Here is a 16011-nt window from a genome sequence, read left to right on the forward strand (position 1 = left end):
GGAACCGGCAGTTCCTCTAGATCCAAGAGCGCTACATGTGATTCCTTCGCTCTCCTTCCTCTTCGACCGCCGTCTTGGCGTCGTGAAGGGGGGGGGGCAGGTTTCTCGTTCGGGCGAGAAGTCCTATGGTTTCTAGATTTTTTGAGTTTCCTCCATCGGTGTCATGGCGGAGCTGATGCCGATGGTGCTCATAGGAATAATTATCTTCCAGCCCATGCTCCTGCTCGTCGGAGGTGTTGTTGGCACCTGTGAGAGGCTTGTGGAGTCCAAAATGTTGGGGCGGCTTCGATCTGGCGTTGTGCCTTGGCGTGATGGGTTGCTCTTGGAGGGTGACGGTGATGACTGTTGCGAACATGCAGAAGACGGTGGAGGATCTAACCGCCTGGTGAAGGGCGAATTTGCTTGGCCCTGGATCCGGTGTTGAAGGGGCTTGGAGGGCTCATTCGGCCGATGTTCCTTATCGGGTTAGATCCAGCCTTTCGGTGAGGCTCCTTAACGCCTCCTGCCTAGGGGTTTCGATGTGGACCAGCTTCGGGTGCTCCCCTTCTTTGATGACAACAAAGGTCGTGGGTGCTCGGTAGTTGGTAAGGACGGTATACAATAGTACAACCGCTTGTATCTTTTTTATTTTTTGTTGCTTGTATGCCTTTCGTCTCTCTGTCGTTACTATAACGAATACAAGTAATGTATGTGTGTAAGTATATCTTTAAAAAAAAGATGCGAAAGTACTCCACGAGATCACATACTCAAGTCCAAGAGAGATGAAGATCTATAGGACTAGTCAATCGTCAACTCGTCATCCTCCTCCTCTCCTCTCTCTTCCTCGTTGGCCCTGCCTTTAAAAGTCGCCAGTCGCCACCAAACTCCCCACGAATGGGCTGGTGCTCCCCATCCACTCCCCGGCAGCTGCTATCCACCGTCGCACTCTTTGCCTTCGGCGCGGGGCTCCTCACCTACGGCGCTCACCTCTCCTACGTCCACATCGAGCCCCAGCGCGCGCGCACGCTCGCCCGCGATCAATTCGTCCGCGACTACCTACGCAGGAAGCACGACAAGTAAGCCCGCACCCCCCACGGCATCCCCCTCCCAGTCCGCTCGATCTCTCGCCGTTCCTGCTCGTCGGCGATGGCTTTGTCCCCCGCGAGCGTCGGGCCGGTGATTTCGGAGGTGGAGATGAACGCCGGCGCCGATCAGGGTGCCACCACCGTGCGGGCCACTGTCGTGCAGGCCTGCAGCGTCTTCTACGACACCCCTGCAACGCTCGGTGCGTGCTCCGACCCTCTTGTTTACTGTTGTTGCTAGTATAGCCCGTATGGTGTTCGATCATTTGTCTCGCTCGTGTGTCTGTTTGGATCGGGTGTTGAGCGCTAGGTGTTTGCCTTCTTGTCTCACTAGCACGAACTTGCCTTGTTGTAGTCGATCAGACTGATGCCTCGAATCGCAAGGATGGTGCGCCGATCTGTAATATTATTCTCCCTTCTTATTGTGATCTTGGATGTATATACAAAGGAATTGCCTTGCTTTCTCAACGTTAGTGGACTAGATGAAAACGGAATTGATAGCTTCTCTTCAATAGCAGTTGGTGTAATTTTCTTAGTGGCAATTTACTAAGTCCCAGTCTTTCTTGCTCGGAAAACAAGTTGTTTGTGTGCTGGTGTGGTATAAAGTATAAACTATCCACTTTGGATACCAAGGGGACAGATGTTCATGCCAGTTTTTTTTTTCTCTCAATTATACATGTGTGGAATGGAAGCAATTATTGCTCTACACTTTGTGGTTATGCGGAAGGAGCATTGGATAGAAGGCAGTACCAAACTTGTTTGTTTTGCCACAGAGCTGTGATGTCAATCTTTAAGAAAGCGAACACTAACTTGCAGTCTCCTACTGAGAGATTCCTTTTGGGTCGATAAAATTCGATTATCTATTTGTTTTCTTGCATGTTTTTTCTTTTTATTTCTATGTTCTTCCCTATTAAGCAAGATCTATTGGAGAGTTGAGGCCTCGTATCATTTTTCTTAGTCTTTTAATTAACAAAGTCATTAATGACTTAACTGCAATAAACGCTATGCCACCAAATCGAGGGAAGAATAAAATAAATAAATACAGTATTACGCCAAAAGAGTTCAAGGATTTGAAATAGGAAATGCATGTTGGTAGGATATCTTGTACTCCATTTATTTACATGAATTCCTTACAGGACTGGACAATGTTTTGTCGCTGCTAATTTTGTAAATGCATTGTCGACAGATAAAGCAGAGAAATTGATAGCGGAGGCTGCTGGATATGGTTCACAGTTGGTTCTTTTTCCAGAAGTCTTTGTTGGTGGCTACCCTCATGGGTCTACCTTTGGACTGACTATTGGCAGTCGATCTGCCAAAGGAAAAGAAGACTTTTGGAAGTATCATGCGGCTGCCATAGATGTGCCTGGTATTCCAAGATACTGTCAATATATATACTCACTGTACATTGTTTTTCACAATAGTCGCCGTGCTTCATCATTTTGCTTGATGCTTATCATTTCCTAGTGTGCATTTTGCTTTTGATAAATAGAAATACACCTAGAATCAAACTATTGTGTTCGGCTTTGGAACTGTAGATTCAATCCATATGTTGAGCTACAAATTTTTGAAGCACACAATTATTTTTTGATGAGTTACAGTTACATTGACAACATATTCGAACAGTTTAGTGCTAGATATGAAGTATAAACCACAAAATAATGTAAGACTATGTATCACTTCTTTTTCCTACATTGTTGAAAAATGGAAAAGCAATCATGGAAAAAACCCTCAAACTTGCTGTTCAGACCACAAGCTGATAAGTTACAACTGGTATTACTGAGCTGAAGTGTGCATGATATTTGGTTCCCTTTTCCGTGCTTTACAGCATTTCAAGAAGTAGAGCTCTTCTTCCAAAAAAAGTAGAGCTCCATAATTGACAAAACCTTTGATTTTGACCTTGTTAACTTTCTTTGTTATGTGCCTGGTCGATGGCGTAATTCATTATTCACGTACATTTGATTTTTTAATCCAAATCATCACAACAGAGCATAGTGAAAAAGTAATGTGAGCATGCACGACAAATGCAGGCCCAGAGGTTAGCCGCTTAGCTGCATTGGCCGGAAAATACAATGTCTTCTTGGTGATTGGGGTTGTTGAAAGGGCAGGCTACACACTCTACAATACAGTGCTCTCCTTTGATTCTCTGGGAAAGTACCTAGGAAAGCACCGCAAGCTCATGCCTACCGCACTGGAACGAGTATTCTGGGGGTGTGGAGATGGATCTACCATACCTGTTTATGATACTCCACTTGGAAAGATAGGTGCCGTCATCTGCTGGGAGAACAGAATGCCACTTATCAGGACAGCGATGTATGCCAAAGGTATTCCAAGTTCTTGCGATGTAATATGTTTCCCAACTTCAACACTTCCTCCGTATCAAGATTATTGAATTTTTATTGGCAGAAACTGAGATCCCACGTAAGAGTTACTAGATTGGCTCAACGCATTAACGTACAAAAGAATGGCAGCATGAAATCTAAAACTAGAGATAAATGCTGACAACGAACCATGACATGTTGTTGAGTTTATATTTTCCCTGACGTGCACTCCTATGCTTATCCAGGTGTTGAAATATATTGTGCTCCCACTGCGGATGCGCTGCCAAGTTGGCAATCTTCCATGACACATATTGCGCTTGAAGGGGGATGCTTTGTTCTGACAGCAAACCAGTTCTGCCGCAGAAAAGACTTTCCTCCCCCGCCTGAGTATACCTTTGGTGGCCATGAGGAGGAGCCATCCCCAGAAACCGCTGTTTGTCCTGGAGGGAGCGCCATCATTTCGCCATCCGGGACAGTGTTGGCAGGTCCCAACTATGAAGGCGAGGCCCTCCTCACAGCTGACCTGGGTAAGAAGAAACCGATGACTCCCAAGTCTATGCTAAACACATACTCGTATCATTTTGGGTACTTATACGCAGTACGACACGGTGTATGGATTTATCTATTCATATGTTTTCAGTAATCTACAGTTATCAGTATTGCAGCTATCACCTACATAAATCCATATTGTGACCGAAACATGACAAGCATATAAATTCTTACTAGAAACTTGGTGTTCTGTTTCGCAGACCTTGGAGAAATTGTTCGAGCCAAGTTTGATTTCGACGTCGTGGGACACTACGCGCGCCCTGAGGTGCTGAGCTTGACTGTGAAGACCGAACCGAAGCACGCCGTGTCTTTCACCTCTACTGTGGGATAAGATTCGAGGCGCAAAGAGGGACGATAGTTTGAAGACCTGATGTCCAGTAGTCTTCCGTAGTCGTGTATAACAAAGTTCTCGTCCAACGTCTTTGTCGGCATTACAACAATAATTGTGGCTTCATATATTTCTTGTAAAGATTCGGAGAAGATGCTTGTTAGCATTAAGGCATGCACATGCCCTATTCTACAGGTCTTGTCATCGGTCATTCTCTACTGGTTTGCTGTCACACTCTCACTCGTAGTCACCGGCCGCCATATATACAATTTCTATCAGCTTTAACATCTTGTTAGCATACAGGGATGTGGATGCTTACCGAACATCACCTTCCCATTGTATGTTTTTTCAAAAAAAAAAATCTTCGATTTGATTCAATCACTGGAACAGATACCAGTATCCGGCATCAGGGCTTCCGAATTTATTTAGGCGCTCGCGATCGCTAGAGAACAAACAGGTGATGGCTAGCCGCGTATATATAAAGGAAACAGGTAGACATTGTTAAAAATTACTTCTTTCGTAAAGAAATATAGGAGCGTTTAGATCATAAACGCTTTTATATTTTCTTCACAGAGAGAGTGCGAATCATTTTATCAATGGAAGACAATTTAGAAGCTGGAAACAGCGAGACAGCTGTTCAGAAAAAGAGAGGACAAGGCTGGACAATGCTTGGAAAATAAGAAAATAACCGGACAAGGCAAGAGAGGCCTAGAAGCATCAATCATGCGCTGTGGAATTCAACTCCCTCCGCTTTGTCGTCGTACTAACAACCGCTGTCACACTCACACCAGCGTGGAGCCGTGGATTGATTGGCGCTCTCTTTGTCTAGTAGTAGTTCGCTCACCCGCTCCGGCGCTCCCCGGTCCCCACCATCCCCGCTTTCCCCTCCAACGCCCACCTCTGCTTCCAATCCAACTTCCACATCAAGCTCCAGTTCGTCCGTAAGCCTCAGCGTCGGAAGTAGCGCGATCGATCGAGAGAGTTTCCCGGGCCCACACTGATGGCTCTGGTTCCCTCGGGCTCAGGCGGCGCGCCGGTGATCGCCGAGGTGGAGATGAACGGCGGCGCCGACCAGAGCGCCACCACCGTGCGAGCCACCGTCGTGCAGGCCTCCACCGTCTTCTACGACACCCCCGCCACTCTCGGTATAACTACCCGCGCGCCGGTTCCCCTGCCTTGTTAAACGAACCACTTAATTCTTTCGTTAGCCGCCCTGTTGCTGCTCGATTACCTCTGGAAGAATCACCAGCGTGTTGGATAATTAGTTATAGTTGCCATCAGCTGAGATGAGATCATGGAGATGATGGCGTCTAAACTTTTCTCGGCGCAGTTCATTTCAGAGTGATCCGCGGGTGCTGTGATGACTTGGTGTTCTCTGTCAATGGGAATCACCAGTTTGTTATACACCGTTGCTTTGCCATGATTGGCAAATCTTCTTGTTTGCATCTTTAGGGCGTGTATAGTGGTAGAAAAGGTTGCCATCTCGCTGCAAAACATAGCAAATTAGTAATGCAATGGTGGAGACGGCTGTTAATGATCATTGTCTCTTGTATCCATTGATTTTGATGCATAAGCCTTGTCTTAGCTTGTTCGTGCTTCCTTGGTTTTCTGCGTACGAAAATTAGACTTGTATATTCGTTCTGTTTGATTCACACAGCTGAAAGTATTGTGGCCTGCAGGCAGCAATGGTCATCACTCAAAACTAATAGCTTCTTTCAAGGCTTGTTATTGACCATGTATTTATACTTTTTGATGTCAAATGAAGCTAGCTAGCGTTATGGGAAGTTTAAAGGGAAGCGAGGATGTTCCTTTCTTTTTTTCAAACCACTATCGACATAACCTAACAGAGATTTACTGTACCAAGCCAAATAAAACGATGAAACCGCTGCACTTCCCAGTTTTCATTCTAGTATGCTGCCACATCATGGTCGCATCTCTCATGTCCACCACCTCTGCAATTGCCTGGCACGGGGACATAATTCATAGTTTGTTTTTTCTGGATACATGTGCTTGGCCTCCGTAAAGATCGACCCGCGCCGCGCGTCAGTACTAACATTTTGGAGGACCAGATGGTTATTTATCAGCATAGGCTATGTGTATCTTTTGGTAATATCGTTATTTCCACCGCAGATAAAGCAGAGAGATTAATAGCAGAGGCTGCTGGATATGGTTCACAGTTGGTGGTGTTCCCGGAAGCTTTTGTTGGTGGTTATCCTCGCGGATCCACCTTTGGCTTTGGGATCAGTATTAGTATCACTAATCCAAAAGACAAAGGAAAGCGTGAATTCCAGAAGTATTATGCAGCCGCCATAGACGTGCCTGGTACGTGAGAATGTAATGGACTATTATATTCTATTCTTATTGTTGACTATTGTTAACTTTTAAGGCATTATCTTCCTAATATATTTTTCCTTGAACTGCTCCTGTTTCTAGTCTCTTTTTTGTGTCTGACATATGTGTAATTTGGAGAACAGCTGACATCTGCTTTTTTCATCTTTAGCATGAAGCATATCTGCATATCAATAATTGCTTTAGAACTGAGTCATGCCTTTTTAGTATTGGGCAGAGGAAGAACTGATTTTTGCAAATGCATATTCTTCATGGCACTCTTTGGTTGTGAAATGGAAAATCAAATATCTTTTCACATACTTCGGTGAACACTACAGAAATGTGGTTCCTAATAGACTGTCAAGGAGTTCGGAGAAGGAAGAAATTGTTGGATGAAATCCTCAAAGCTAGACATCGAGTTAGTTTGTTGAGAAAAAAAAAGTCTTAGTATCTGGTCGTTCGTTGTCTTCCTGATGCAGTTTATGAATATAATTTCCCAAAAAGTATGGACAACCGTCTACCGTAGATCATTGATAATTTGATACCTCATACCTGGTTCTGCAGCTCCAGCTAAATTTTCTGGTCATGTTCTTCAATCTCTGCCGTTGATTGTCACCGAGCAACTCTGCATCTTACATATTAATTGTTTTAATATTCCATTTATGCTCTATTTTTATTTTAGCTCAGCTAACAAGTTTTTCAGCTATTTCATTACTCTCAAGTGTCGACATATGGTTTGTTTCGACTAGCACTGTGTATGTTGTTACTGACAGAAGAACCTGCAGGTCCAGAGGTGACACGTTTAGCTGCTATGGCTGGGAAATATAAGGTCTTTCTGGTAATGGGTGTGATTGAGAGAGAAGGTTACACACTGTATTGTTCAGTGCTCTTCTTTGACCCTCTAGGTCGGTACCTGGGTAAGCACCGCAAGCTCATGCCGACGGCATTAGAACGGATAATATGGGGATTTGGAGATGGATCAACAATTCCTGTGTATGACACTCCACTTGGAAAGATTGGAGCCCTTATTTGCTGGGAAAATAAGATGCCACTTTTGAGGACAGCACTGTATGGTAAAGGTAAGGCTTTTCATGTATGCTAATAAAAAGCCTAGAGCCAGCATTCTTGGAAGTGCCATGGCCTCATGAGATGATAAGTTGATAACCTTGAAATACATCCCTGTGTACAAGCCAGATAGGTTAATGTAGTAGAAGATATGCACTGGCACTGCTTTGAGTTTTTCCAAACACATCTTGTGTTGTGTGCAGGGATTGAGATATACTGCGCTCCCACGGCTGATTCAAGGCCAGTTTGGCAAGCTTCCATGACACACATCGCCATGGAGGGGGGATGCTTCGTGTTGTCGGCAAACCAGTTCTGCCGCAGACAGGACTACCCTCCGCCGTCCGAGTACGCCTTTGCCGGTTTGGGAGAAGAGCCTTCTCCGGACACCGTTGTTTGCCCTGGAGGCAGTGTTATCATTTCGCCGTCAGGCGAAGTCCTGGCAGGTCCCAACTACGATGGAGAGGCGCTCATCACAGCCGACCTTGGTAAGACAGTAACCAGATACATGCTCTTTGTGCAGCATACTACGTTTCTGTACCCGGTTCTACTCTACTGTACTTATTCCCGCATGCAGTTGGTCCCGAAAGATTCTGATGAAATGCCTTCTTGTGCAGACATGGGAGAGATCGTCCGGGCCAAGTTTGATTTTGACGTGGTGGGCCACTACTCTCGGCCTGAGGTGCTGAGCTTGGTAGTGGATGACCAGCCGCACCGCCCGGTGTCATTCACCTCTGCTGCGGAGAAGGCTCCGGCTGCCAAGAGCGACGGCACCGCAAAGCCCTGACGACCATCAGCTCAGTCACAAGCAGTTAATATCATCGATAGTTTTCTTTTTGTGTGAAACGATCTCTATCGATTGATAGCTTAATAAGCCGATGAAATGTAGGCTTGGATCACCCGCACGCCCCTATAAGTTTTGCTGCTTGTGACGGGACAATCAGCTGAGGTCCGTTCACCGTGTGATGCATCTGATATCCACTATGGGTGTCCTCACACTTGTTCCCCTCCCTGCTAGTACTGGCTACTGCTGCCCACTGCCCACGCGCAGGAAGTGCCCACTGCCGAGGGTGCCCCGAACCCAATTTGATGGCGATTTTTCGGACGTCCGGACAATTTTGATGACAGCTGTTGAATGGCTAAAATTGTCCGAACGTTCCGGTCTGGATAATTTGGTGACGGAGTTTCTCTAAGCTTAGCACTTTTGTTATCTGAAAAATCCAAAATGCTTATTAGTGCAGCTGCACTAATTGGGTTAACCGAGCGTACGCGCTACACAACAAAAAATTCACACAGCATGGGGTGCATCCGAGCAGACCTATCATAAAAGGTAATTAGCATCCCGTGTCATCATTAAACTACAAAGATAGAAACTATCTGGTCCTCGTCGCTTGGAACGCTCTCCACTTTGCACAAGTCAAAAAAGAAAAAAATACATGCATTTATTTGGGTTTTATAAAATTTTAAAAGTCATAACTTTTTATTTGAGTATCGGAATTTAGATTCGTTTTCACCTTCGGGTTATTTGTGACGAGTTCTTCGAAACTAGACGAACTTCTGTTAGAGCAACTTTGGGTGCTGCAGAGGCAACTTTAGTGCTATAGTAAAGCAACTTTTCTTAGTTTGCCTACTATGGTTGCCTATCAACAAGAAGTCCTTATAAGTTGCCTCCCATGACTATCATGTTCACTAAATTCACATATAAGTTGTCTACCCCACTATCGAGGATGCTAACACTATGTTTTAGAGTATAGGCAACATGAGCTACACCGACAGACAACTTCTACTAGTACCGTAGCCAACTAATTAGCGATGACATGCAACCGGTCATCATTGCTAGGCAATTAATTATCATTGTTAAGTTCTCGTGATTTGTAGGGGCAGTTGCTCGGATTAGTTTTGAACATGCTTTTGCATTTATGTTTTTTGTAATGCAGTTGCTTGGTTTTGCTAGAAAGTTGCTTGAGTTTTTTTACTAGAACAAATTTTTTATTTTGTGTTTTCTTTATAATTGAGTTGTTTTGGATTTTGCTAGAATAGATAAGTTGCATGGGGAGGGGGATCAGATAGTTGTCCACAAAGCCTATTCAAGTTGGTCATACATTTTTTCTGCCTAAAGCAGACAATCTAAGTACTAATGCAGACCAGAACCAAGTTGCTTGGTTTTGCTAGGGCAATTTTTCCATAGTTGTTTTTTAGTAATGCAGTTGCTTGGATTGAATAGTACAGTTGCTTGGTTTTGTAGGATAGTTGTCCGATTTTGTTAGAACAATTTTGCATTGTGATTTGGTAATACATTTGCTTGGTTTTGCCTGAAACGGTTTTGCATTGTGTTTTGGTAATATAATTGCTTAGATTTGCTAGGATAATTGATTGGATTTTTACAAGGAATAGTTGCTTTGGATCTTGGTAGAACAGTTGTGCAGATTTCTGCTTTGGGGGGGGGGGGGGGGGTGGGCAGTTGCCTTAGAGTTTGCTAGAACAACTGTTATATGCATATGTGTATAGTTGCATACACGCAAGATGAGTAGGAGTTGCACACAATATGACATCGAGTTGCTAAGGCGGGGGGGGGAGGGGGGAATCAAGGTGCCTCATGTTTTGTGTGATTTTTTCATTTGTACACAAACCAACTAATAGGCAGTCCTACTAGGGAAAAAATGAAGTTGCTTCCCTATAGCACTAAAGTTTCCTCCATCGCACCCAAAGTTGTCTCAAAAAAAGTTCGACAAAACCTACCAATATGGGATCTAGTTTTGAAGAACTCGTCGCGAGAAACCCAACGGTGAAAACGAAACTGGATTTTGACGCTTGAATCAAAAGTTATGAGTTTTTAAACCTTTTGAACCCCAAATAAATGCACATGGGAACAAGATTTAGGCTGGTAAGGTTTCAGTATCACGTGTGCACGAAAAAGGTGGTGGTAGGGAGCAAAAGTGCTTCCTTTTTTGGAAGTGTATGCAGATGGACCAGTTAGACTTTCTATAAATGGTATAACGCTCGACGGTACAAACGGGCGCCCAGGCGCTCGCTAACCTTGTCCAAAATCCCACACAAATATGGTTCGGACGAAATAAATGAATTTTTAAACATTTTTTCATGAGTACGCAAAGCTTGCATATCACTTCATTTATAGAAGAAATTTGAATGAGTATATGAGGTGGTACAACACATGAACCAACGCAAGTGGCGTGAACATGCTGCCTGAAGCCAAGAGACATGAGATACTCGACCCAAACATTGAAGAACACAACTAACTCATAGACCAGAGAAGTGATCTAACCAATTAGACGACCAACATCTCCAAGTCCAACACCAAGGACATTGCGAGCAAAACAAGAGAACACCTTCACAAAGGAGAACGACACCAAGACGCCGTAGTCGTCCGATTTGAAAAACAAGACCTAGGTTTTCCCTGATGCTCGAAGAGGGGCATAGATAATGGCCATGGCGGCGCCTCCAATAAGGGGATGACACTCGCGGGTGTCGCCGCTGCCAGCATAAGATGCATGGATTTTGCCCTGGCCAAATTTTGAGCAAGCCCAAGCCGCCGGAGAAGAGGCAGTCGAGCATAGGTCGGAGCAGCAACTGCAGGAAGGGGAGCCACGCCAGACGCTGAAGGAGGCACCGGGCACTACCGGACATGCGAGCTTCGGAGGAGGGCGAGGTTGCATGAGCGGAATGAGAGGCGACCGGGATGCGACGATGGCCGGAGCCCCGGACGAGCCAGGATCTATAAGGGAACGTAGATCCAAGCAACCTGGACCGGAGCAACAGAGATGCCTACGGGCCCGAGGAGCCGGAAGGGGACGCAACTCCCATAGCGTGCCGGAGACAAAGATGCACCGGGATGGACGACCAACCAGGGCACCAATAGGGTGGTGGTGGTGTGAAGACGCTGAGGAGCCAGCGAGCCAAAGGAGCCAAAAAGAGCGCAGCTCCCAGGGCTCGCTTGGCCCGAAGCCGTGCATGGCCGACCATGAATGCGGGTAGGGCACAGGTCCACGGCTGCTGGGACGAAGCCACCCTTGTCGGGGGGAGGGTGAAGGGGACTCGCGAACCAAATCACCCTTCTGACGTAGTGCAAGGAGTAGCAACCGCCGCGCACAACCAACCTCATCCATGGCTGCCTCCCGAAGAGGCTGACCCAAAGCTCAAAGGGGGATGAGGGTCGGGGGAGGGGAGCCATAGCTAGCAGGGCGCGCCCAACCGCCACGGGAAGTCGGCCTGAGAACACCACAACCAACCAGTGTGAGCCCCTAGATCGCGCTCGAGGCAGACCAGAACCACCACAGGGAAGCCGCGGCCGAGGGAGACCACCTGCGCTGTGATACGTCCATTTTACATCATGCTTTTATATTGATATTTGTTGCATTATGGGCTGTTATTACACATTATATCACAATACTTATGCCTTTTCTCTCTTATTTTATAAGGTTTATATGAAGAGGGAGAATGCCGGCAGCTGGAATTCTGGACTGGAAAAGGAGCAAATATTAGAGACCTATTCTGCACAACTCCAAAAGTCCTGAAACTTCACGGAGCAGGTTTTTGGAATATATAAAAAATATTGGGCGAAGAAAGAACCAGAGGGGGGCCACCAGCCGGCCACAAGGGTGGAGGGCGCGCCTTACCCCCCTGGGCGCGCCCCCGTCCTTATGGGCCCCTGACAGGCCTCTGGTGCCCATCTTTGGCTATATGTTGTGTTTTGACCTGAAAAAATTAGAAGGAAGCTTTCGGGAAGAAGCGCCGCCGTCTCGAGGCGGAACCTGGGCAGAACCAATCTAGGGCTCCGGCGGAGCTGTTCTGCCGGGAAAACATCCCTCCGGGAGGGGGAAATCATCGCCATCGTCATCACCAACGATCCTATCATCGAGGGGGGGGGGGGGTCAATCTCCATCAACATCTTCACCAGCACCATCTCCTCTCAAACCCTAGTTCATCTCTTGTATTCGATCTTGGTCCCAAAACCTCAGATTGGTACCTGTGGGTTGTAGTAGTGTTGATTACTCCTTGTAGTTGATGCTAGTTGGTTTATTCGGTGGAAGATCATATGTTTAGATCCTTAATGATAATTAATACTCCTCTGATTATGATTATGAATATGCTTTGTGAGTAGTTACTTTTGTTCCTGTGGACATGAGAGAAGTCTTGTTATAAGTAATCATGTGAATTTGGTATTCGTTCGATATTTTGATGAGATGTATGTTGTCTTTCCTCTAGTGGTGTTATGTGAACGTCGACTACATGACACTTCACCATTATTTGGGCCTAGAGGAAGGCATTGCAAAGTAATAAGTAGATGATGGGTTGCTGGAGTGACAGAAGGTTAAACCCTAGTTTATGCGTTGCTTCGTAAGGGGCTGATTTGGATCCATATGTTTCATGCTATGGTTAGGTTTACCTTAATTCTTCTTTCGTAGTTGCGGATGCTTGCGAGAGGGGTTAATCATAAGTGGGAGGCTTGTCCAAGAAAGGGCAGCACCCAAGCACCGGTCCACCTACATATCAAATTATCAAAGTAACGAACGCGAATCATATGAGCATGATGAAAACTAACTTGACAACAATTCTCATGTGTCCTCGGGAGCGCTTTGCTTTATATAAGAGTTCGTCCAGGCTTGTCCTTTGCTACAAAAAGGATTGGGCCACCTTGCTGCACCTTAGTTACTTTATTTACTTGTTACCCGTTACGATTTATCTTTATCACAACACTGTCTGTTACCGATAATTTTAGTGCTTGTAGAGAATACCTTGCTGAAAACCGCTTATCATTTCCTTCTGCTCCTCGTTGGGTTCGACACTCTTACTTATCAAAAGGACTAAGATAGATCCCCTATACTTGTGGGTCATCAAGACTCTTTTCTGGCACCGTTGCCGGGGAGTGAAGCGCCTTTGGTAAGGAATCATTTATATAGTGTGCTGAAATTTACTGTCACTTGTTACTATGGAAAATAATTCTTTGAGGGGCTTGTTCGGGGTATCTTCACCTCGACTAGAAGAGCAAAGAGTTGCTCCTTCCTACCTCTTGAGCTTGCGTTGGTTTTTCCCTTGAAGAGGAAAGGGTGATGCAGCAAAGTAGCGTAAGTATTTCCCTCAGTTTTTGAGAACCAAGGTATCAATCCAGTAGGAGGTTACACACAAGTCGCCTTATACCTACACAAACAAATAAGAACCTTGCAACCAACGTGATAAAGGGGTTGTCAATCCCTTCACGGCCACTTGCAAAAGTGAGATCTGATAGAGATAATAAGGTAAATATTTTTGGTATTTTATGATATAGACTGAAAGTAAAGAATGCAAAGTAAAAATAGATTGGAAACTTATATGATGGAAAATAGACCCGGGGGCCATAGGTTTCACTAGTGGCTTCTCTCAAGATAGCATAAGTATTACGGTGGGTGAACAAATTACTGTCGAGCAATTGATAGAAAAGTGCATAATTATGAGAATATCTAGGCATGATCATGTATATATGCATCACGTCCGCGACAAGTAGACCGAAACGATTCTGCATCTACTACTATTACTCCACACATCGACCGCTATCCAGCATGCATCTAAAGTATTAAGTTCATAAGAACAGAGTAATGCATTAGGCAAGATGACATGATGTAGAGGGATAAACTCAAGCAATACGATATATACCCCATCTTTTTATCCTCGATGGCAACAATACAATACGTGCCTTGCTGCCCCTACTGTCACTGGGAAAGGACACCACAAGATTGAACCCAAAGCTAAGCACTTCTCCCATTGCAAGAAAGATCAATCTAGTCGGCCAAACAAACTAATAATTCGAAGAGACTTGCAAAGATAACCAATCATACATAAAAGAATTCAGAGGAGATTCAAATATTGTTCATAAATAATCTTGATCATAAACCCATAATTCATCGGATCTCGACAAACACACCGCAAAAGAATTACATCAAATAGATCTCCAAGAAGATCGAGGAGAACTTTGTATTGCGATCCAAAGAGAGAGAAGAAGCCATCTAGCTAATAACTATAGACTCGAAGGTCTGTGGTAAACTACTCACACATCATCGGAGAGGCTATGGTGTTGATGTAGAAGCCCTCCGTGATCGATTCCCCCTCCGACGGAGCGCCGGAAAAGGCCCCAAGATGGGATCTCACGGGTACAGAAGGTTGCGGCGGTGGAAATAGGGTTTCGTGGTGCTCCTGGATGTTTTCGGGGTATATGCGCATATATAGGGGGAAGAAGTAGGTGGTGGAGCTGCAAGGGGCCCACGAGGGTGGGGGCGCGCCCAGGGGGGCAGGCACGCCTCCCTGCCTCGTGGCCTCCTCGGTTTTTTCTTGACGTCCACTCCAAGTCCTCTGGATCACGTTTGTTCCAAAAATAACTCTCCCGAAGGTTTCATTCCGTTTGGACTCCGTTTGATATTCCTTTTCTGTGAAACACTGAAATAGGCAAAAAAACAGCAATTTGCACTGGGCCTTCGGTTAGTAGATTAGTCCCAAAAATAATATAAAAGTGCTTAATAAAGCCCATTAAACATCCAAAACAGATAATATAATAGCATGGAACAATAAAAAATTATAGATATGTTGGAGACATATCACTCCTCGACCTACTGCACCTACTGAAAATATTTATTATGAAATTCCTTCGGGTATGATAGAGAAACTGCTAGCTAATTCCTATGCAGGAGATGGAACATTACATCCTGATATGCACCTAATCTATGTGGATGAAGTTTGTGGATTATTTAAGCTTGCAGGTATGCCCGAGGATGTTGTCAAGAAGAAGGTCTTCCCTTTATCTTTGAAGGGAAAGGTATTGACATGGTATAGGCTATTGGATGATATTGGATCATGGAACTACAACCGATTGAAATTGGAATTTCATCAGAAGTTTTATCCTATGCATCTCGTTCATCGTGATTCGAATTATATATATAATTTTTGGCGTCGTGAAGGAGAAAGTATCGATCAAGCTTGGGGGAGGCTTAAGTCAATGTTATATTCATGCCCCAATCATGAGCTCTCAAGAGAAATTATTATTCAAAAAATTTATGCTCGACTTTATCATAATGATCGATCCATGCTCGAAACTTCTTATACTGGTTCCTATATGAAGAAGGATATTGAATTCAAATTGGATTTATTGGAAAGAATTAAACGCAACTCTGAAGATTGGGAACTCGACGAAGGTAAAGAGTCGGGTATAAACCTTAAGTTTGATTGTGTTAAATCTTTTATGGATACCGATGCTTTTCGTGATTTTAGCACCAAATATGGACTTGACTCCGAGATAGTAGCTTCTTTCTGTGAATCTTTTGCTACTCATGTTGATCTCCGTAAGGAGAAGTGGTTTAAATATAATCCTCCCATTGAAGTT

The 16011-nt window shown here is 44.8% G+C and overlaps 2 protein-coding genes across 3 annotated transcripts; both read left to right on the plus strand.

Annotated features, from left to right (window-relative positions):
* The first annotated feature begins 779 nt into the window (after positions 1-779).
* LOC109746316 (bifunctional nitrilase/nitrile hydratase NIT4) lies at positions 780-4448 on the plus strand. The gene is made up of 5 exons (XM_040392584.3): positions 780-1264; positions 2248-2427; positions 3089-3382; positions 3625-3906; positions 4129-4448. The coding sequence occupies exons 1-5, from the start codon at positions 1126-1128 to the stop codon at positions 4257-4259; spliced, it is 1026 nt and encodes a 341-aa protein (XP_040248518.1). The 5' UTR covers positions 780-1125; the 3' UTR covers positions 4260-4448.
* Positions 4449-4966: 518 nt separating this feature from the next.
* Positions 4967-8586, plus strand: LOC109746318 (bifunctional nitrilase/nitrile hydratase NIT4). Of its 2 annotated transcripts, XM_020305437.4 has the most exons (5): positions 4967-5401; positions 6387-6578; positions 7370-7663; positions 7853-8134; positions 8264-8586. In XM_020305437.4, the coding sequence occupies exons 1-5, from the start codon at positions 5257-5259 to the stop codon at positions 8431-8433; spliced, it is 1083 nt and encodes a 360-aa protein (XP_020161026.1). In that variant the 5' UTR covers positions 4967-5256; the 3' UTR covers positions 8434-8586. The 2 variants fall into 2 exon arrangements, with proteins under 2 accessions (XP_020161026.1, XP_073357634.1); XM_073501533.1 differs by having other exon boundaries at positions 7853-8586.
* Positions 8587-16011: the final 7425 nt, after the last annotated feature.

This window comes from Aegilops tauschii, chromosome 6 (assembly GCF_002575655.3).
Source record: "Aegilops tauschii subsp. strangulata cultivar AL8/78 chromosome 6, Aet v6.0, whole genome shotgun sequence".
Taxonomy (NCBI): Eukaryota; Viridiplantae; Streptophyta; class Magnoliopsida; order Poales; family Poaceae; genus Aegilops; species Aegilops tauschii.

What these genes read in the sequence shown, in the direction of transcription:
- LOC109746316 (XM_040392584.3), top strand. Translation starts at nt 1,126, where the DNA reads ATGGCTTTGTCCCCCGCGAGCGTCGGGCCGGTGATTTCGGAGGTGGAG. An exon ending in GACAGCGATGTATGCCAAAG is followed by an intron (nt 3,383 to 3,624) that starts GTATTCCAAGTT and finishes ATGCTTATCCAG; the next exon opens with GTGTTGAAATATATTGTGCT. An exon ending in CCTCCTCACAGCTGACCTGG is followed by an intron (nt 3,907 to 4,128) that starts GTAAGAAGAAAC and finishes TCTGTTTCGCAG; the next exon opens with ACCTTGGAGAAATTGTTCGA.
- LOC109746318 (XM_073501533.1), top strand. Translation starts at nt 5,257, where the DNA reads ATGGCTCTGGTTCCCTCGGGCTCAGGCGGCGCGCCGGTGATCGCCGAG. An exon ending in CGACACCCCCGCCACTCTCG is followed by an intron (nt 5,402 to 6,386) that starts GTATAACTACCC and finishes TTTCCACCGCAG; the next exon opens with ATAAAGCAGAGAGATTAATA. An exon ending in AGCCGCCATAGACGTGCCTG is followed by an intron (nt 6,579 to 7,369) that starts GTACGTGAGAAT and finishes AAGAACCTGCAG; the next exon opens with GTCCAGAGGTGACACGTTTA.